Source organism: Notamacropus eugenii, chromosome 6 (assembly GCF_028372415.1).
Source record: "Notamacropus eugenii isolate mMacEug1 chromosome 6, mMacEug1.pri_v2, whole genome shotgun sequence".
NCBI lineage: Eukaryota > Metazoa > Chordata > Mammalia > Diprotodontia > Macropodidae > Notamacropus > Notamacropus eugenii.
Window position 1 is genome coordinate 29,712,489 of NC_092877.1, and position 23,209 is coordinate 29,735,697.

The window sequence follows — 23,209 nt, forward strand, 5'->3', positions numbered from 1 at the left end:
TGACTTAAGTGATCAACGAACTTAGATTTAGGAAGAATTCACTCTAAGTACATGAAACAATACTCCCTTTTGATTAGAATAAGAAAGTGACATGGCTTCATGTTACAATGTGTAAGAAGACATAATTTTTAACTTTTTCTTTCTGCTTCTATCCCCAAATGCTGGGCTAGACAGCAAGGCAAGTGTAGGGAATGAAGATAATGGCAAATTAACACTTGACCTTTTAATCAGTGGAATAAAGTAGTTCTTCCTTTTATTAGAGGGAGGACCCTGTAAGAAACTGTGATTCCAAACAGGCCTGAGAACCTTGAAATACTTATGCTGCCTACAAGCCTGAAAAGTAGTATTCTGACTGAGTTCAGTGAAACATTCTACTTAAGACTCCATAAAATTGGTATTAGATCAAACAAGAACAAATGGCAGTTTAGGATTACTAATGTACCTGACCATACTTGGGTTTTTATTGCTTTATATCTCAGTCTAATTTTATGTCATCTTTGAAAAGTGATTTATAATCACTTCAAACCAGTAAATTATGGATAGCTTTGTAAAAGAGCCTAACATTAGCACAAGATGGGCGATCATGGATGAGTTGTAATCTGCCTGGTAGGTGAGAACTCCAAAATTAGTGAGATGACAGATCCATTTCAGTGTTTTAGTCTGACCTCTGCTCTAACTAGTCAATGCCCTGACTGCACAGAGACACTTGCTTCTTCCCTTCCCCTTTGTGATTACCTAATCATTAAATTTTGCCATGTTCAGTCTCTACATATTTAGACTGGCTTCAGATAATGAATACCAGACCAACACTTGAATCCTTTCCAGAAGCCACCAAAACATGCTATACCCTGGCATATCCTTCAAGAAATCTGAGTTCCTTTCATGTCATGACAAAATTTCAGAGTAAGACTTTAGTTAAGATGCATTCAAGAAGTGGTTGTTTTGGGTGGGGAGGGGAACACTGAAAAAATTAAGTACTGCTTCTTATGGAGATAAACTGCCAACATATATTAACTTATAACATATAATTTCACAGAGTGACCAAGGACAGAAAACCTTGTTACAAAGTAAACAAATGTTAAAACTCTGTCTTTGTGTCTTCAATTCAAAGAATCACGGATTTTCAAAGCTGAAAGAGAGCAAGAGATCTGGTCTCTATAAATAGCACATGAATAGTTGTATTCTGTTGACCATAACTTATAACAAAAGAACTAATGTTGAAAATTTTGAAAATTATCATTCACCTTAAAATTGGGGCAAAAAATCTTCATCTACCTTATGATATCCATTGCCTGGTAAAGTATTTCTGATTGATCAACTCCAATGACCCTTTTGGCACCAGCTTTAGCTGCAAACATGGAGAGAATTCCAGTTCCACAACCAACATCCAGAACTACCTGGAATAACAGAAGTACATATTAGTATCTCTTTTGTTCTAATACCCATTTCAATATAAAAAAATTTGTGATGAGGAATCATTAAGACAAAAAATTTATCAATTAAAATAGAGATCTGATTACAATTTATTCTAAAGAAAAATACTGTTATAGATTGGTTTAGATTAGCTCTTTACAAACTAACAACATTAAGAAAAAGAGCACTCAAAGCTAAACACTTTCTTAAGCAATCTTCTTGGTCCTGGAAAAGAAATGAGGTTTACTCAGAGAAGTGGAAAACTGTGGTTAAATAAAGTTGCATATACTTTCCCTTTTGTCAGATCCAGTCATAATCTAGTTGGTTTTGCTCAATTTTGATGCTTTTTACAAGGGAAACATCACTACAGAGCAACAGTGGAGAACACGTCCAGAAATGAGTATGATGTAAAACCCAAAGGTACCAATACAACTCTTTTAAAAAATGAAAATCTTGATCAAGTTATAAATAGGCAATTAACCGGGCATACAGTATAAGGCAGAACAACATACAAAACAATACTTCATGAGTGCCCACTGTGTACATGGCATAAAATTTGGGTACTTTTTAAAAAAAGTAAAAAGAATGATCAAATAAATAATTGAAAATGAAATGATTCAAGATTATAAAAAGTTTCAAGCACATTTTATCCATTACATGCAGAAAAGTAATCAGTTGCAATTATGTTTAGCAATCAAAGTTAGAAAGAATTGATTTGAATGGGAATACCCTTAACTGATAATAAATATTAATCACGAATGCATCATAAAAATATTGTCACTTTATGCCAAATAAGGGTGAAAAGTCACACTGTCTCTACAGGAGATTTATGAAATGATACATTTTTAAAATTTGCATCTACTATAGAAATTTAAGGCATGTTGGACTCTAAAATATTTAATTATGATTTTCTTATCCAAAGAACACAGGTGAGAGTGCTGCTCTTGCAAAACGGTCTGAAGATTCCACAGCTGAGGGTCCAAGTTCAAGCCTGATTCCTAAATGCTTCAAACCAGTGAGACCTTGAGGAAGTTACTGAATCTTCCTGGAAGTCACTGTCAATGTCTGTAACATGAGGTGGCTGAGGTTCCTCTTGGTTGTAGATGTATGATCCTATGAATCCTGGATCCTGTGAGCCTTTTGTTTGACTCCACATTACTCAGTAAGGTCATTTTCCCTATGCTGGTTTCATTCACCTACATAATTTCAAGTGGATGTCCTGGTCTGCCATTTTAAAGATTCATTCCCACCACTAGAGAACACCTCAAATTCTAATCTTCTGTTGTTGCTGACCTACTGATTCCAAACCTGAGGTATTCCCTGCAATACAGCTCTCCCATTTTTACCCTTGATCTCATCCAATCCAACAGTTCCTAGGCTGCTGAACACTGCTGGAATAAACCACAAAGCAGAGCTGGTCTCATTCAAAATAAATTTTTGATGTATGATTTCAGTGAGCTCCTTCCTGGGCGAGGCAATTCTTTCTCTCTACTCTCACAAACTCATTCCCCATTCTTTGGAGCAACTGACATATATATTTTCCTTTCTTCTTAAGCTCTCAACTGCATCTTGATCCCCACTCTTACAACAGGTGACAATCATTTCCTATTTCATTGAGATGGAGGTTACACGTCAGCAGCCCCCTTAAATTGTTCGTTATTGTTATCTATTCTTTACTCCTTCTCTGCTCCTTAAAAGCTAATCTCACTTCCTGTTGCATACTCCAACACTTCACTCCAAAAAGTTCTCCTTTTTTTATACACATTCAATTTCTCACTCTCCACTTGCTACATACTGTCTACAAACATACTATGTGTCAGACATTGTGCTAAGTGTCAGGGATACAAAGAAAAGCACAGTCTCTGCTTTCCAGATTTTCAAAGTCAAATAGGAAAGACAACATATAAATAACTATATAAAAAAGAAGATCTATACAAGATAAAAATGGAGGTCTCAGATAGAAGGAACTAGAATTAAGGGGTATTGGATGAAAGATCTGAAAATGAATTCTAACAACAACCAAAAAGGTAGAACAGCACAAAAGAATTACAATAAGAAAGTGGAAATTTCAGAACATCCTAAATACAACAGGTTGGACAGCTCCCCAGGTTAGAGTAGCACCAAATAAAACCTGACTTCTCTAAAGAAAGAGAATTACGGAATGAAATTCCAATCTGAAAGAAAAACAATATAATGCACAATCACCAGGATGGATAAACACAAAAATGAATAAGATATTGTTACACTAACAAAATACAGTCCATGATATGTTTATAGAGGTCTGTGATACAAAACTATGCAGGAAAAGAGGAAAGGGAAGGCCAGTAAGGTGCTAGATAAAAGTGATGTGTTCTTCTTATTATTTAAGGTAGAGGTATCAAACATTCTACCCAGGCTACATCATGGCAACAATACTTCCAAATGCAATCCAAACCAGATTAAAATATAATTGGAAAATATTTTTAGATAAATGAAAATATGATAAAGCAAAGATAATGTTAGTATGTGATTTTCAAAGTCAATATGTGGCCAAAAGGATCTTTATCTACAGTTTAGTATCTTTCATTTCTACTTGAGCTTCACATTACTGATTTAAGAGACTAAAATAGAAAAAATAATCCTTAAGCAAAAGCAAACAAGAATCTCTGATATATATTTATCTGGATAAAATAGTAGACTAATTCCCCAAAAGGAAGAATGAACCACATTTTAATCTCTTGGCCCATTTTGTAAATGCTCGAAAATTTTTTTAAATTAAAAAATATAGATGCATACACATACACATGTGTACACACACAAATCCTCTTAAAGGAAAAAATGCCCAAATTAAGGGAATAACAACCACAGAAATATACCATTTCTGAAAATATGTGAGGTCATATTTTTTAAAAAACTATAAAAACTAAGTTGGCTATACAAAGATTAAATCAGTAAACATCACTCAGAAGAGAAGTCTTAATAAAAAGAATGGAATATAAATAAATGGAAGCTTCACTAATAGTGAAATCATTTCTTCTATTTATATTTTATCAGTTATAATTAGTCAAACTAATTTTGCTTTTTAAAAATGTTTCTATTTAAGGTGGGCTTTTTTCAAAAATCTACCCAACATCCTACCCTAAATTAGTGAGATTTAAGAGTCTGTACTGAGGCAGTTTAACAAAGCTAGAAAATTCCAAGATATTCATATGATGGATATGTATCTCTCAAGGTTGCAGCTTTACCCCCTAAAGACTTAGTCCTAAATTCCAAGTTTTGGTTTGGAAAGACTTACATGAAATGATGAAAAGTGAATTAAGTAGAATCAAGAGAATATTGTACACAGCACAGCAATATCATTTGAAGAATAATTGTGAACAATCAAGTTATTTTGAGCACTATAAATACTCAACTCAACCAGAAAGGACCTATGAAGAAAGAGGCCATCTATCTCTAGAGAAAAAAGAGATAAACACAAGTATGTATTGTATGGTTTTACACATCAAAATATCAATCAGTGTCAAACAGTGACCTTCCCTAGTGCAAGGTGCAGAGAGAGAGAAGGAAAAGAGTTTGGAATTTAAAATGTAACCAAAAAAAATTTGAAATTTTTAAAAAGAGGTAAGAATAAACTCCACAGAAAGAATTTAGTGATATATCTTACTACTTAAGAATTTTATTACTACCACATACTAAACAACTATAATGAACCACACTGCTGCATAAAGCAACAAAACAGCTAACATATGTCTACTATTGAAACACCTGATATTCACTGCTTTAACTTAATTCACTAAATTACCTTTCTTATCCCCCTAGACAGCACAATCAGAATTTAAGAGGTAATACTAAACTCCACAGGAAAAAAAAATTTAATCTTGGTGCTAGTGAATTTATCTCAAGTAGATGGACAATTGATTACCTAAAATTTACTACAAGACAGCAATTCCTTAATCCATCTAACCTTATACTTAAGTAGCCTTTTTCCAGATGACTTGCCAGTGGTTTAGTTGAAATTGTCTATCTAGAAAGTAAGGGAACTATTTTACAATCCACAATGCAAAATATCTACTCTAGGTCTTATTATATTCTCTAATATTAAAACTGTTCAAATGTAAATAAAAAATTCACTTACTTATTTACTCCAACTAAAAAAAAAATCTTTGTTTAACATACATTTTCCAAGAAGACATGCTTATATAATTAATGAACTTGCTACAGGATAACACTGAATAATGACAGTACTGATCACTTTTCTGTTTTCAAAACTCTGCAGTCCAGAGAAGCAGACAAAATAAAGTCTTAAATATAATAATAATAAAAAAAAAGGTAACATTCTGTGGTTTGAGCTACTCACCTTATCTTTAAAAATATGTGGATTTTGGTATATAAAATCTCGATAGCTTTCTGTCCGTACTTTATCCTAGACATGGAAGTAAAGAAAAGTTATATTTATAAAATAATCTTTAAAAAAAAAACTTTGTCCAGGAAATAGTTACAATTTTATCACTCTTTGTTGGCTGAAGTGAAGACTAAAAGAAAATGATGAGGAATTTCAATAGGCACATATGCTTGGATAGAAAACTAAGTGTAATGGTTTCTAAAAACAACATGATAGAACTATCCATAGCATACATGGGATTTTTGTTCTGAGGAAACAAAGTCATTAGCATTCAAATAAGATCTAAGTGCTTAAAATATTTTTGTGCCTTAAAATATACATTCTCCTCCATCCATCTATTTCCAGGTTCTATTTTGTAATTCCTCAAACAGATTCTGGATTCCACAGCAATAATGTAGAAATACCTTACATGGGGGGAAAAGGAAATACATAAATTAAGAAACTGAGATAAAAAGTAAAAATCATTCAACACCGCTTTCCTACATAAATCATTTACCACTGAGCAAGTCTTATTCTGATTTATATTCCTGCTTTGTTTCTAGAATCGTCTCAGCTAAGAAGTGATGTTGAGAAACCTACCAACACAGTAATTAAACCACTGGAACTGGACAACCCATGTAATGAAACTCCACACCATGAAATTCACATGATGGTAGCAGTCATTCAACTCTAATATGTGCATGTTAATACATGACTGAAAATTTTAACTTCATGTAGCACTACCATATACTCTGCCTCTTTAAAACTGTCCAAGTGACAACACAGATTGACAACAAAATGGACAGTTTTGGCTTCTATTGCCAAGGAAGAAAAATGTGTGACAGAAATCACATAAAAGTGTTTTGTTTTTTTTTTATTTCACATATTTATTCTTGGGAAATGCATCTGTGATATCAATGATCTAAGAAACTCCTAGAAGGAACGACTGTCTTTTACCAACTCAGGTTAGCATCTCTTCTACAATTTATAGTCTTAAGAACTGCCTAGAGAACTAAAAAAGTGAAATGTCCAGGGTCACACGGCCAGTATATATCAAAGGCAGGTCTTTCTAACCCAGAGGCTGGTCTTCTCCCCATGATCCCACATTGCTCCTCACTGCAGAGGAATGAAAATGAAACTTTTCATATATTGTGGTGTCAATTTATGATATCACTCAGATTCAAAGAATAAACAATTTTAAACTGCTACTGAATTGTGGCAGTAGATAATGAATTACTGGATATCTAACTAGTCTAACTGATGAATGATTTCCAGTTTGGATTTGAGTGATAATGACTTCCTGGTGATGACACCAGTTAAATCTGTATCCAAAAGTTATTTCTGTAAGAATGTACAATGGTTTTGCCAGACTACTATAAACATATTTTCTCAAAAAACAAAACACAAAATATCTAGATATCATTTACAGAACACAAAAACTTCCAGTTCCTTAAAAAATATATAATTTAAAATATTTTAGCTCTTTTGCTTCTCTTACTATCTAACCATTGAATGTGCTGAAACAAGCAAGCTCAAAAAAGATCAACATCCATCAGGAAAGCAGACACTTGGAAACCACTCACCAATCACATTGCCTCAGCACTGCTCCAACTTAATCAATAGAACCCCAACTACCAGCCTAGCTAGATGTGTTGCTGCTCAGCTGAACTAGTCATCTATTTTGGCTTTCTTGATTTATCAGTTTTCTGTCACATGAATTCACTCTTGTGCCAATGAGAAGCTGAAGAAGATATATAAATACATATCTATACATACCTCATATGTATGTATATTTATAAAATAATTTTATAAAACGAAGTGATTTTTTGTTGTTAACAAGAGAAAACATTAAAAATTAGTTTTTACATCTCATTTCTTAAACTTGTAACAGTAATATTAAGTACAAAACACCAAAACAGCAAACAGAAAACAAAAGCACATGTACATATCACACTCACCACTCAGAAATTTATATCTTCTTAAAATAATTTCAATAATGAGGTAAAAGCAAACTTAAATGGCAAAAGCAGATACTAAATTAAATTTTAGTTATACAACCGAACATATTTCCAGTGATCATGTTTTTCAAAAATAGGAATATCCTCATCTTTTACATTTCTGAGGAAAAAACACTCATGTCATGACCTTTTCTTTTCTCCCCTATTCTCTATCTCCAACAGCCTCTTCACTGTACTCAATCTCACTTCCTTTGCCTTAGTCTTTGACAAAAAGACAAACGACAAACTTCCTCTGTGCCAAGACTAATTCCTTCCCTCATGCCCTTGATTCCATCTCCTGAAGTCCTAAATCAGCTCACTCACTCCTTCTAACCTTCATTTTTTTGTAATCTACTGATTCCTTCACTGCTGTTTGCAAATAGAACCTCATTCTTTAAAAAATAAAACAAAAAAACTCTTTCACCTAATCCCACCATCCTCTCCATCTGTTCATCCCATGTATCTTCAACTAACCTCTAGGAAAAAGCCGTCAACACCCATTGCTTCCACGTCCTTATCACCTACTCACCTTTCAACAACCCTTCAATATTTGGTTTCTAAATATCACTCAAATGAAATTGCTCTTTCCAATGTTACAATTAGTTCTTGATTGCTAAATCTGAAGGCCTTATTCTCAGATGATCCTTACTAATCTTTCTGCTGTTTTTGGATACTCAAACCACCCCCTCCCCTTAGAAATTCTTTCCTTTCTTGGTTTTTGTGGCACTACTCCTCTATTTCTCCCCCATTTATCTGAGTAGTATTTGATAGTCACCTCTGCTAGATCATCATCCATCTACTACTCTTAATCACAACTGTTCATGGTTTAGTCCTGTTTTGTCCTGGGCCACTTTCTCTCTTTTAAATACACTATCCAGTCAATTTCACCAGTTTCCATTGATAAAATAACCATCTCTGTGCAGGTCAACTCCAAAAACTCTACATTCAAACCTAACTCCTAGCAACTCTTTAACACTATAAATTGCAAAACAAGTGAACTGGTAGAAGGGTCTCCTCACTAGAAATTCTCTATACCAATGAAATCAAGGGTCTGGACCAAAACAGGAAAACCTGCCTCCCGAGTTTCAGTCCAGCATCATCAATGCATGGCATCTTCCCTTATCTAAGCATCTCAAAATCAATATACCAAAAAAATAGAATTGACCAACTCCTCTCCAAAACCAAGTTCTCCAAACTTTCCCACCTGTTGAGGATAAGACCATCCTTCCAGTCACTAAAATTCACAACCATGTTGTCATGCTCACCTGTTCATTCTCCTACAACTCCCATATAGACAATCAGCTGCTAAGTCTCACTAATTCTATCTCCACAACATTTCTTTCATCTTTCACTTTTCTCCACTGACCCACAGCCAATAGCCCAATTTGGGTTCTTAAAACCTCTTGCCTGGTCGATAACAGCTTCCTGATTTTATCACGCTTCTTCCAACCTTTCTCTTCAACCTGTATACCACAAAACTGACCCAAAAATATGCACTTCCTAAAGTACAGCTCTAACCATATCATTTCTCTGTTGGAAAATCTTCAATGGCTCCCTGAGTGCTGCTACAACAAAATAAGAATTCCTCAGCTCAGCATTTAAAACTCTGCAGCATTTGGTCCCAACCTACATTCATTGACTCACTTTACTACTTTCCTTTAGATGTTCTACATTTCAGCCAAACTGCTTCATATGATATTCCCAGAACTGGGAATTCCATTGCTGCCTCTGTGCCTGCTCCCAGGCTTTCCCCAATGACTGAAAAGCAAATCCTCCTCTGTGGTAGCTGTTGGAATCCCAAGCTTCTTTTTGGGCTCAGCTCAGATACCACCAACCAGAGGAATCTCTGAGTGACCCTCCTGGTGGCTGGTTCTCTCTGTACTCCCATCTGGCCATTCATCTGTTTCCAGATCACCTCTCCCACCAGAATGTGAGGGCGGTCAAGAGCGGACTGGTTTTTATTTTGCTTTTATTATCCCCAGGGCCTGGTGCAGTGCCTCGTACAGAGTAGGTGCTTACAAAAATGCTTGCTGAATTGAACAGAATGTTGATTCATTGTATCTCTGATGAATGAGTTTGGTGTATACACTTCTCTTCATGAAGGAAACATAACTGTTCAATATTACTATTGATGCCTGGTCACAGTAAGGAGCTATTCTTGAGTTCTCAAAAGTTCTTTTAACAGCTGTAATTCAATATAATTGGTTTCCTTTGTAATCCTATGTATTTTGATTTATACATTTTAAAACATTAGTATGAGAAGGGATCTACAGACTAAATCAAATTGCCATAGGGATCACAACACCAAAAAGGTGGTGGTGGTGGTTGAGTCATTTCAGGCGTCTCTGACAACTCTTCATGATCCCATTAGAGTTTTCCTGGCAAAGATGCTGACGTGGTTTTGCCATTTCTTTCTCCAGCTCATTTTACAGATAAGGAAATGAGGCAAACAGGGGTAAGTGCCTTGCCCACAGTCACCCAACTAGTAACAGTGAGGCCAGATTTGAATTCACAAAAATGAGTATTCCTAACTCCAGGGGCAGCACTCTCTACTGAGCTGCCTCCCTACCTCCAAAAAAGTTTGGACACCCCTGGATCATGGCATGGAATGAATGCAAAAAATTCTACATTAAAAAAAAAACACAAACCTTTGAAGTAGTAATTTATCATTAAAAGATAGTGTCCAGATGTTTTAATAGCTAATTTATGGACAGAGACAAAAAGCAAGGTCACATGTTACTTGGCTAAGGATGCACAGTATGGTCAGGTGTGGAGAGGCAGTGATCTGCATCAGTAGAGGGCATGCTCACATTTATGAGATCACAGATCTATGTGAGTATCTAAGCATTCTCTACATTCATTTATCATTCAACAGGCATTTATTAAATACCTTCTAAGTACACTTGCTAGGTTCTGAAGATACAAAGTAAAAAATGAAATAGCCCCTGCACTCAGGGAGTTTACATTGTATTAAGAGAACAACACATATATAGGTAAGACCATGTAAAATACACAGAAAGTAAATACAAACAGATTTCAGTGGCAGAAGTATGCTAGCAAGTGCGGGGGAAAGGGATCCAGATAGAGTTAACGTAGAAGGGCTCCTTGAGCCTTAAAGGAAGCTAAGCATTCCAAGAATCATCTCTGGACTTCAAGGGGCACCAAAAAAACTCTACAGAGGACAGGTGAATGTTGCACCAATTTTCAAAACAGGGAAATGAGAAGTGGTTTTCCAACCATGGCCTGTGAATTTGACTCTCTAATTAATGACAAAATTATATAATGCATTATCTTAAAAGCTAGTGTTTTTAGAATATTTAGAAAAGGTATGTATAATCACTCACAGCCAGCATATCTCCATCAATAATAGATCATACCAGACTAGCCTCACTTACTTTTTGATAGGGATGTAAGACTGGTAGATGGTTATATAATATAACTAGATCTCCAAAATGCATCTAACAGATTCTTTCATGCTATCCATGAGGACAAGATGAACCGATGTGAATTAGATCAAAAACGTCATATATACTGCCCATGCCACCAGATGAAGATGTAATTGGAAAATGCTTCACAAAATAAATAAAAATACAATGGAACATAGATATGTGGATTTCTAAGTCAATATGTAGCTTATAGGGATCCTGATGAATGGCTTTTATGTGAGTTTGATGCCACTGGGTTAGATGATACTACAGACAGAGTTAGAGCTAGGTGAGTGATGAGATGTTAAGAGTAGTCATTAATGAGTCAGTCAGTTTGGAAGGAGATCTGGCATGGTAGCTCTGTGTCACTTCATATAGTTTAGCAATTTTTAAATATCTGAATGTAAATGCCACAAGCTAGGTAGGAGGGGTTACATGTGGAGTAACAGAGCCATGTACTAAAAAGACCACTTACAAGATTAGAATAATAAAAATGAAAATAAGTAAGATAAATAGAAAAACTTATAACAGGCTTAAAGAAATCTATCTCAAAAAGCACAATATGGGCAGGGGGAGAGAGATGTCTGGATCAAGCTTAATAGGAATCAAGTGTGCCACAGCAGCCAAAAAGTTCATATGATCAGAGACTACACAAAGAGAGGCATGAAACACAGAATAAGAAAAGTAATAGTTCCACTGTACTCGGCACTCTAATCAGACCACAATGGAACTGTTGTATGCAGTTCTAGGTAACACATTTGGGAAGTATACTAGCAATGCAGCATATCTAAAGGTGGCTTAAGAAGGATGACAAAGGTGCTGGAGATAATACCACGTGAGGACAGGTTAAAGATACTACAGAAGGGCGGATGACGGAGGAGGAAGAAAGGAAAGACTGGTACAGAAGGACGAAAGACAAACAACAGGAATCTACGGAAGTATTAGACAAACCTTGCCTCAGAAGGGCAAAGGGCAAAACTGGAAACACTGAGTGGAGGTCACAAAGGGTCAGAAAATAGCCTGATGCAGAAAATCTTCCTAACAATGAGGTGCCCTAAACTGCCTTGGGAGGTAGCATGCTTTCTGTCCCTGGAGGTCTTCCAGCAGAAGCTGGATGATCACTTGTAAGGCATGTTGTACAATGTTTTTATTCAGATATAGATTTCAAACCTAGATAACCCCTGGGGCTCTTCCAACTCTAGGACTCCTCAAGAGCAAGCTCCCTGAGGTCAAGGACTAAGTTAAGTTTTGTCTACGCATTCCCTGCCCTTAACACAGTGCCCTGTACACAACAGGAATCTGACAATATTTAATTGAATTCTAGAGGAAAGTTCAATGTCTTGGAACAGGTCCTCACTGAAGCTCAGTTGCTGTCTCCCATGCACAGGTGTGCCCCTTGTTCTCATGGCCTCTTTTTCCTCTCTCTTTGTTCCTCCCTGCCTCCTCTGATCTCATCAGCTTCCAATGATTAAGATATCATCTTTATGCCAATGATTCCCAAAACTATATATCCAGCGTTCACCTGTCTTCCAAGCTCCAGCTCCAGATGTCCAAATGCCTGGTTGAATATTACTTCCATCAGGATATCTCATCTCAAATTCAACATGCTCAAAACAGAACTCAGCTTTTCCCTCAACCTTCTGCTCTTTCCAACTTTCCAATTTATGTCAAAGGGCACCATCATTCTTCCAGTCACCCAAGTTTGCAACCTCGGAGTCATCCCCAACTTTTCACATTTGCTCAACTCCCACAGCCAATCGGCTGTCAACCCTTGTCAATTATACTTCCACAACATCTACGCTCCCTGCCCCCTTCCTCAGCTCACAGTCACTACCTTATTCCATGTGCACATCACCAACCATTACCTGGAATAGAGCAATAAGCTCTTCATCACTCCCCCTGTATTCAGAACTGCCAGTGACACTGAAATCACAGGTCACTCCTCTGCCCAAGAACCTCCCCATGACCTCTAGGATAAAATATAAACTACTCTGCTTGGCATGCAAGTAGGGAACGGTTATTTATTTATGCACCCAAGGTGTAGTATAGTACCTGGTCATAGTAGGAACTTAATAAATGTTTGCTGCATGACTGTGAGATAAAGTCCTTCACAAACGGGCTCCAGCCAATTGTTTCAGGACGATGAAACATTACTTCTAGAACTCTCCTCCAGTCAAATGAGACTACTTGGTGGTTCCTGGCATCTCCACCTCTGTGCTGTAGCTTTGCCTCTTCAAGTCTAAAACACTTTCTCTCCTCAAATGGACCTCTTAGAACCCCTTGCTCCCTTTCAAGATTAGTTCAATGGCCACTTCCTGATCCCTAGCACTGTTAATGTGCTTCCCTTCACAAGGCACACTGCACTGATTTCAAACATGTCTCCCCCAGCAGAATGTAAATTCCTTGAGGGCAGTAACTGTCTCACTTTAGTATTTGTATCACTAGTTCCAAACACAATCTATAGAGCTTTAGTAAATTCTTATTGACTGAAAAATAAATGCTTAGGGGACTATTGGCAGGGGGCAGAGGGGAGAACTTGTTAATCACAGTGAAACCATTTTATCCCAAATACAACCCACTTTGACATGACAGTAAAAATGCTTGCCAGAGGTAAGAGACCCCTAATAAAAAGAAAATGATCATAACTTTTCACAAATTATCAGTTCCCACATTGTGATGATTTACAATTAAGTCATAAAAATTAAATAGAACCCGCTAAAATGATGCGTTGATTGTAAGACCCCAAACTTCTAAAACCTGAGTCTCCTGATTTGGAGAAGCCAAATAAAATAATCCTTTAAAGAAGGACTTGGAGAGGAAGTATTTTAACAAAAATAAAATAAATTAATGGTAACATCTAAATTTTATGTAGGGAAAGATCTAAAAATATTAACATTCTTTACATTAAAATTTCTTTGTATTACATTTGTTAGGAATTTTCAGTTTCATCAAGTTAAAATTAAGGTTTTTTTTTTCATTTAAAAAAGTCATAGACTCATATTTTGACAATGTACACATACAATAGGAGATATTTAGAATATTTCGAGTCCAGAAATTTAGACATTAAAATAAAGAACACTTCTCAAGGCAGTGCAAAATTAAAGCTGATCCAGATTTCAAATACCTGACTGGCAAATTTATACAACTCTGCAACACTATGTGATTTAAATCTATAAAAGATGACAAAACATTGTAGGTTTCTAAATTTTTGCACAGATGCTTAAAAATAAAAATTTGGTATAAAAGAATTCTTTTTAGTCCATTAAAATAAATTAGTGTGACTAGAATTTTTTTTAAAATCTAAGGCAAACCACACAAACTACTATTTTCAGGAAGACTAACTTTTTCTCCTTAAAATTCACTTTTCAAAGAAAAAACTAATTCTAAAAAAATTTTAAGGACATCATCGCTGCTGAATTCACAAACTGCTTTTATTCTTTGCTATTCTTTTTATCCTAAGACAAGCTATCGAGTATCTTAGGGGTTAAAAATGCAGCCATCCTATGGCATATTTAAACAGAATGAGCCTGCATCATTCCATTCTTTTACCCACACAGATTTGGCGCAGTTTTGCTCCTTTTCTAACCTTTAGCATCTCTTCGTGTATCCCATAATGCCCATACGAGCTGAAATAAACACCATCCTCATCCTCGTTAAGGTCCGCAATGGTAGTGGTAGATGACGAGTTGGTTCTGACATCTGCGCTCATCACGAAATCCTGTGCAAACTGTCTGTAATCAATTTGAAACATACCCTTGAGACAGGTTTACTGGACCATGAACAAGGGAAAAGGGGTGGAGGGGAGTGAGGAGTACACTAAGCCTTGACAACAGCAAAAATCACAGTCATAAGCACTTGAAATCCACCCCTTCCCCTTACTGGCTCAGAAGTAGTTAAACATTAAATGGCCATTGTGTGCAGTAGCATACACATTTCTTCTCCAAATAATGAAGTAAAAAAGCACAACTGCAGTCTGCAGGCTCTTTAATGATTTTCAACTTAAGCAACTCATCCTTCTGTTTTCCTACATTTGATTAATTAAATATGGTTTACTTCTCTTATGCCTATATGTTCTCTTATAACAGCATTCTAAAATTCAGTCAAACCAAGTTACCTGGATGACATTTTTTTAAGATGAGGTAGGGCTAAAAAAGGGAAGGCTGGGCACAAAATGAGACCAAATAAACAGCTATTTTTATACGTATATGCACTAATACCATCCCCAGATGCAAAAATTCTATTTCCTTATCACATAGACAATGGTACTATCTGTAAAATATGAGATTAAAAGGTATCTAAGATCTAATAGGCCAGAAATGTTGAAAAACACCAAATAATATCCACTTGGGAGAAAAAAAAAGACAAGGAATTTACATAGATAATTAAATTATCTTATTATTTGTCTTGCCATCACTTGATTTTTTTCTTTTTTTGCAAAATGAAAACAGCTACGCATAACAATTTTGTAGATGGTGGAAACCGGAGTTGAAATTATACTTCAATATGTATTATCTAGTTATGACAGAAGCATTTGGATAACTAGCCTATAATTTAGCTTAAAAGCCCCCAATTCTCATTTAACCCCACTACTGCATAACAGTCATGTATCTAGGTCTTGGATTTTGCTTTTTTGCTCAAGTTTGTTTCTCAGGAATCAGCTTCTTTGCTTTGGGCTTTCCCATTAGAAATAAAGCAGGTATATGCAGTGTCCCCCAGGTCCTGCCTCTCCTTTTTCATAAATGCTCTGTACAAGGTCATATAGAAAAGATTTCATTTTGAAACACAGATAAACACCCAAACCCATGTTCACAGGCTGTCTCTTCAGCCTTGCTGGAACTATCCTCAATTTTAAAACTAGTTGATGGGTCCTTCTCATTTAACCCCCAAAGAAGGCAGAGAAATTTCTCTCCTAAATAAGGACCTTTAGGTAACTCTGTATTTAACAATTATAAACAGACTGGCCTGCCAAATCCCAGTAATTATTGATCTGAGGTCTGTGGTGTCACCTGGCTGTTCAAGCTGCTGATTCAATTCAATTCAACTCAACAACCCTCAATGCAGAGTGGGGAGACTGAGGAATAAGAACAGCTGATCTCTGACCCTGCAGATCTAAAATTTTATGCTTCTATTACAAATAATTAAGAAGAGCTTCCCATTATTAGTTAAATTACTTCATTCTCTGGAGGTCTTCCCGGGCTCTAGCTAATGCAGCTTCAGCAGCCTGTGCTCTGGCTTCCATGTGCTTCAACCGTTCAAGAACAGATGTGTTGTCACTGAGCCCATTAGGGTACGAGAATGGGACTGTCACTGGTTCATAAAGATCTTCTACATCTAAAGAAATACATGGAGTTTTAGATCATCTCATCCAAACTGGTTATCAACTAACAAACATTTATACAGTGTCTACTATGACCCCAATATTGACTTTATTAAAGAAATTAATATAACCACAGATATTTAATTAGTAAAGCATCTAAATTCTGTCTCAAACCATATTTAAACTTTTTTTAAAATAAGGTTTTTTAAAATTAATTTGTATTTCCCACTACCTTCCCCATCTTAATTCAGAAAATTTAAAAAACAAACTCAAATCTCTTGATACATATCCATTTAGTCTGGTAAAACAAATTCCCATATCAACCATGTCCAAAAATGTAGATCTTTTTCGGCATTTTAAATTTGTCATCTCTTGGTTAGGAGATGAACAGTGTTTGACCTTTATCCTTCGGGACTTATGTTTTATTATTGTGTTGTTGAGAATTCTAAAGTCTATCAAAGTTCTTTCTCTATAATATTATCATTACATCAATTGTTCTAATTCTGTTCATTACACTGTATACAAGCAGCAGACAGATACTTTCATACTCCACTTGCTCACTGTTGCTGCTAAAACAATTGTACATGCAGCTTTATTATATTTAACCAGTAATTCTAGAAATAATGACTTTTCTATGAAATTGATATAGTGATAACAATGCTGGACTAGGAAGCTAGGAGGCAGGTTTCAGGCTCAGTTGTGATGCCAGCTAAGAATATCTTATACCATTTTCATCTCTTTGAGCCCCAGTTCCTTCATCTGAAGCTTAAGGAAGATTAGACCACATAATCAAAAAGTCTGTTACAGCTCTAAAATTATAGGATTCTAGGTTTCTTCAATGGTTCTTCAAATCTCAAGGGAAAACTCCATGAAATCTGATTCTTTATGCAAATTTTTTTCATTACAGAACCAGCAATTTTCCAAAAACAATTTAACAAAGCTGGAAAGTTCTACCCAATTTACATCATTAATTTCTCATCTAATGTTGAAAAAACTTCAGGCAAGTAAAAGAATATACCACATTTTCTTCTCTCTCTCTCTTTTTTTCGTTCTAAATCCAGCCTAAACAAGTGTGATGCTTCCAGATAACTTTTATAACTGGGGTCAATATAGGAACATCAGTCACTGAATACTGTTCAGTTTTTTGCTATCTTCTGCTGCTGCTGCCAAACTGGACCACAAAATGTCATGCCTAGGAGAATGTTCTTAGCCCTGTGCTCCCTGGCACAATGCATCCTACTCTTCACTCTAGTTATTCTTTTACACTTCCATAAAAGGAACACCCTCTTTGTGCAACTTTTCCCCCATTCCCTTTCTTTGAGAACTGTAATCAAATTACCACCCACAATCTTTTGTAACTTGCAAGACTGTAACTCACTTCTCTGGGTCTTCACTTGCTTATCTGTATTGCCCGTCTCTCTCATTAAAATATAAGCTCCTTGAGGGCATAAATGTCAATATTCCCAGTGCTTAGGAAAATACTTGACACACAGCAAGTGCTTAATAAACACCTTTCATACATTTATTCAATTAGTTACACTCTTCATTTTACATTCTGCTTTCAAATTTTTTCAAGAATATGCAAATTCACTTCAAGGTTTAAACAGATTAGCTAAGCAAAAAAATTATTTTTACTTCAAGCTACAATTAAGATAATCATACCAAGTACTGCGATATTAGTGACAGAAATCACATGCAAAAATTCAGATCTGAAAATGTGACAGGGAACTTAATAGTCACCTAAGGACTCAGACTTGTGGAAACTCTTTGTTCCCTGAATCTATCAATTCATGTCAGGTTTTAGAGAGGCAATGAAGGAGAATAAGAGCCTCAGCTCCCTGTTTCACCATGCCCAAGCTCTTGACTAGGGCAGCTAAGCAATGAATGGCCCATCTACCCCAATACCCAAGCGGTAGGGCCGAAAGGACAAGCTTACAACCCTGAAAAAAAAATCAGGTTTTGTTAGTCTCACCAATATATATCTGGTAGAGTTAGAAAAATGAAAGCCTCAGTCCCAAAGTATACCCTAACAAGATGTATCTTTAAAGGGGAGTAAAGGACAGCAATATCCTAAACATTAAAGAAACACTGTATTTTCAGTATCATACAAAAGGGTCATAGCATCATCACTTTCAGCATTTTTATGTTGGCCTGGCCACTACACTCAAAAAAACCATATCTAAATTCACCAGTTATGACTTGCCAACCTCTTTAGACTCGCTTATCTTCTGTTATTAGAATCACTTTTTTTCACCCTATTCCCCTATGTTAAATGGTCTTCCACTCAAGATACAACTCAAATTTTTACTCATCTGTGAGGCCTTCTTCCTCATCACCCCAATCCTGAGTGATCGTTCCCTCATCTTAGCTCCTCTTAATACTTAAATATCTATTTTATTAATATAATTAGAAAGACAGGACCGTTTAGCTGCAGAGCAGAATGGTGATAACTATTGCCAATATCCTTAACCAGGATGCCAATTTCCTTGCCATATACCATGACAGCATGAAAGCAGATATAACACAGATAAAGCCTGAATGTCTCAGTTGGTGGTTACATTGAGGTAGCTGAGGTATGTGCTATGGAAGAAAGATGAGCAAGGGAACAGAGCTAATACTCTGCGGCAAGGCAGTTCAGTTTTAAGAAGACTGATTACCAATCTAGATTTCTTTTACTCTGGACTATGCTATCACCAAGTATAGTCTCTGCCCAAATTCTGAAGCAAAAGGTTAAGCAGTGATGACTTTGGTGATATACAAGCTCAGCAACAGTCACATTCCAAACATCTTCTGCCCCTTTCCCTAGTCTCTTAAGGCGTGCCTAGGTCATAGGCATTAAGGTCTGGGCAGCCAATGGGGCCTGACACTTGTGGCACATATCACATATTACTTTATTATACATATTTTAGTGTATGAAAGAGCTCCCCAACTATACAGTTAAGATCCTTTGAGGGCAGAGGTCACATTTTATACTACTCTATATCTATGGTGCCCTCCATGTACAGTGAATAACTATTTTTGGTGATACTATCAGTTATCTGAATGAATGAAAACACATTTAACAAGTACTTACTACATGCTAAACATTATGCCAAGAGCTGAGGACAGAAAAAGATAGATAGCCCCTGTTCTCAAGGAGCTCACACCATAATTGGAGAAGACAATACTTGTAGGAAAACACATCTGCAGGATAGCTGGCAAGAACCAGAAATGTTTAGAATATGTCTGCCCTACAAAGGAGACACCCACCATCCCTGGGAAGAGTGTGGTGGAACTAAGAGTTGGAGTACAGAAGGGATGTGGTTCCTTCAGGTCTGGGTGGAGATACAGGGTCAGTGTTCAGACAGGAGAGGAAAAGAAAAAGGGGCAATGGTGGTAAGTCTGGGAGTTGGCAATCCAGCTTGTCAACAGCTGTGATTTAAATAGACACCAGAGGTCATAAAGTACAAACTGGACCTGACAACACACAACCTCTGCACAACATTCTCTAACAAGCAGTCATCGAGCCTGTCACTGAAGATAACTAATAAAGGGAAAGTCACTGTCATTCCAAGCAGCACACTATCACTAATTTTTACATATGTGTGTATGTATGTATGTGTATTTTTACACACACACATACACACACTCACATACATACACACACTCAGACAAGCACACGCACGCAGACACGCGCGCGCGCGCGCACACACACACACACACACACACACACACACACAACCCTTAGTCTTTACTTGAAGCCTCAATCTCCTTCTCTGCAACTTCTTGTCATTGCCCCAAGCTCTAACTTTTGTGGTGTGATTCTTCTTCTACCAGAGGGCCTTTCAAATATGTGAAGACATTAACATGTCTTCCTTAAGTTGTTCCTTGAACAGTCTGTTCTAAAGGCCTCTCTCTCTGGTCACCCTTGTGTAGGCCTCCCTAGCTATGTTATTCAATGTCCTTCCTAAAATTCAAGACCCAGCTCTGAGCACAAAAACACAAATGTGTTCTAGCTGGGGCAGAGTACAGTGGGATGCTGATCTCCCATGTTCTGCAGATTATGCCTTTCTTAATGCAGCTGGAACAAGTGATAGCTTTTCAATTATCTAACACTGTTTACTCAACTTGAGACCAGTTGCAATCCACTACAGATTAGTCCCAGATCTTTTCCCACAGGAAAGGCTGTCTAGCCACCATTCTCCAATTTTATACTTTGCAACCCTTAACTTCATATTTCTCTCTATTAATTTCTTCCAAATGTATTCAGACCATCATTCCAACTCCCAGCTTAGTTGTTCAATATTTTAGTCAGTTATTCTTCCCAGGTTTGTATCAGATACTGATGTGACAAGCATGCCACCTATGTACAACTCGGTCAAGCACAGATGTCTGAGACATGATATTAATTCAGGCCTTCCTCCAAAGAGGCATCTGCCCACTGGTAATCAGTTATTAATCCATCTAATAGGGTGAGATGACTGATCCTCTAAACGATCCTGTTGGGTAAGCAGTACTCATATGAGCTTTACAAGATCCTATACCAAGAGCTGGAAGAAGCTCTAAGGGGATTAAGTGACTTAACCACGGTCACACATATTAAAGGTTAACAAGGTAAAGGTGAAATTGAGACTCAAGAAGGTATAATGCCCATAGGTACACAGTTAGCAAATGGTAAACAGGACTTGAAATGAGATCTTCTGACTGACTTTTGTACTTTTTCTACTCTGTTACACTGGTACCCTAGAATCATAAGTGATTTACTGATGTGAATCCATTCAGAGCACAAAATTAGCAATCAATTACCTTAACAAGTAAGGCACCACATCCAGTGACATGTTTTCTCAGTAAACTGTCCACATTTCTCAGATGCAAAATTCTATTTACTGCTACAGCAAATAGAAAAATTAGGATGAATGATACCATATAAATGCACATCATTGCAAGACCACGATCTTACCAAACTGAAGTAAAAGATCATCTTCTAACACTGGTTTCAAATACTCCTCTTTCTCCCAAGGCACTGGGTTGCATAAGGAATTCAAGTACTCTGAAGTTGGATTCTGGAGGGAAAAACAATTACATGTTACTTTAAAATGTCCTTAATCATGAAATCCTACTTTAAAAAACAAAACGTTAAGAAAAAGAAATCTGTATTGTCTTTCACAACAGTAGTGTGTTCACAATTACTACATTTCATTTCCGAAAGCTGTCAGGATAACTACTTTCTGAACAGCAGTTGATACTTTTCTGTTATATAATGAATAATCAAGGTTTAATTTTCTTCCCTGTAGGAGTGGAGACTGAAAGAGATACTACTATAAAACTAGTATCATCTACATGCAACAAAGAAATTGTAACCAAAGTCCCTAAACTACTAATGAAATTTATTTCTGGTTCAGCTCTACATGAGATCTTATCTTACACATTAGATAACAGCTCTAGCACCAGGCACAGCACACATAGAACGAACTTAATACAACTTGTTTGAATGAATGAATTTTTACTTAAAATTCATGTCACTACAACCTTGGTCTCACATTCTGAATTTGGCAAGTCATCTGTTTCTCCAGCTCAAACAAAGAAAATAAAAAGATCTAGTATTCATTCATCTTGCAAATAATACCATTTTTCCCCAAAGGAATGTTATAGTATTAAGATATTTTCAAAAGATTTCGTACATACATTGATCCTAAGTATAAGCACTTCTCCAAAGGCAATGATTTCCCCAATATAAAATCTAAAAGGTTTTGTTCGTTCTTTATCTGCCTCACATTTCTGCTAAGGAGTTTATAAATATTATAAATTAGGTCATCTACTTACCTTAAGTCTAATGAAATTTATTAGCTTAACGTATCCATAAAATTCAAGTCCTGCAGAAAAAACAAACTAATGATATAGAAAATACACATCTTATCATAATGCATTATTTAATTGAACTGTTCTGTGGAGATTTGCACTATTAATCAATACTATTCTCATACTCACATATTTCAGCCATTCAAATTACTTTAAATTTAAAAAACAGCAATTTTAATATTTTATTAAAATCCACCAGCTGTAGGATATAAAAAGCTGAAATATCATAAATAATACAATATTAGAGAAAAACAATTTTAGACTGCTATTGTTCACTTGAGAAGACTGTAGCAAAGAGAACACGTCTGGATTTGGAATCTGGAAAAATTGGGTTGAAATTACATCTGCGATGCTTACCATGAGGGATCACTTTGGGCAAGTCACTTAACATCTCTGGTCCTCAGTCAACTAAAACATATCTACTGAAATCAAAGACATCTGCAGTTTGACTTGGTGAAGGATGTTTGAATTCCAAGGAAATCATAGATCCTTGAGGTTTTAACATTCTGCTTATTTATTAAGACACACATGATCTAGAAAAATTTCACTATCAGTTGACATTGGAAATGATACTAATTTTCTAACTGCATTGCACCTACTCAATGAAGTTTTACTTTTATCAGCTTAACAGGAACATATAAGTTGTCGTAGGATAAAATATAAACTTCTTCACCTGGAACATATGGCCTAATACAATCTACCACTGAAGATTTCTTTGGAGGGGGGGATGAAATAAAGCACACGGTCAGATCTGTGATTATTACTATTGTTATTACCTTGACATCTGGGTGGAAGAGAGAGAAGCAATGAGATCAGACAATGAGGCCCTGAACTAGGGTTATGTCACATGGATGGAAGA

At 36.2% G+C, this 23,209-nt stretch overlaps 1 protein-coding gene across 2 annotated transcripts in view; it reads right to left on the reverse strand.

Moving 5' to 3' along the window:
- Window positions 1-23,209, reverse strand: part of PRMT3 (protein arginine methyltransferase 3) — a 149,627-nt gene that overhangs the window by 117,672 nt on the left and 8,746 nt on the right. For both annotated transcript variants that reach the window (XM_072619343.1, XM_072619344.1), the window contains 6 exons: window positions 22,315-22,364; window positions 21,452-21,554; window positions 16,367-16,526; window positions 14,782-14,926; window positions 5,750-5,815; window positions 1,276-1,397 (listed from right to left, as the gene is read on the reverse strand). In XM_072619343.1, the coding sequence (XP_072475444.1) occupies window positions 1,276-1,397; window positions 5,750-5,815; window positions 14,782-14,926; window positions 16,367-16,526; window positions 21,452-21,554; window positions 22,315-22,364 (646 nt within the window). The remainder of the gene's footprint in view (window positions 1-1,275; window positions 1,398-5,749; window positions 5,816-14,781; window positions 14,927-16,366; window positions 16,527-21,451; window positions 21,555-22,314; window positions 22,365-23,209) is intronic.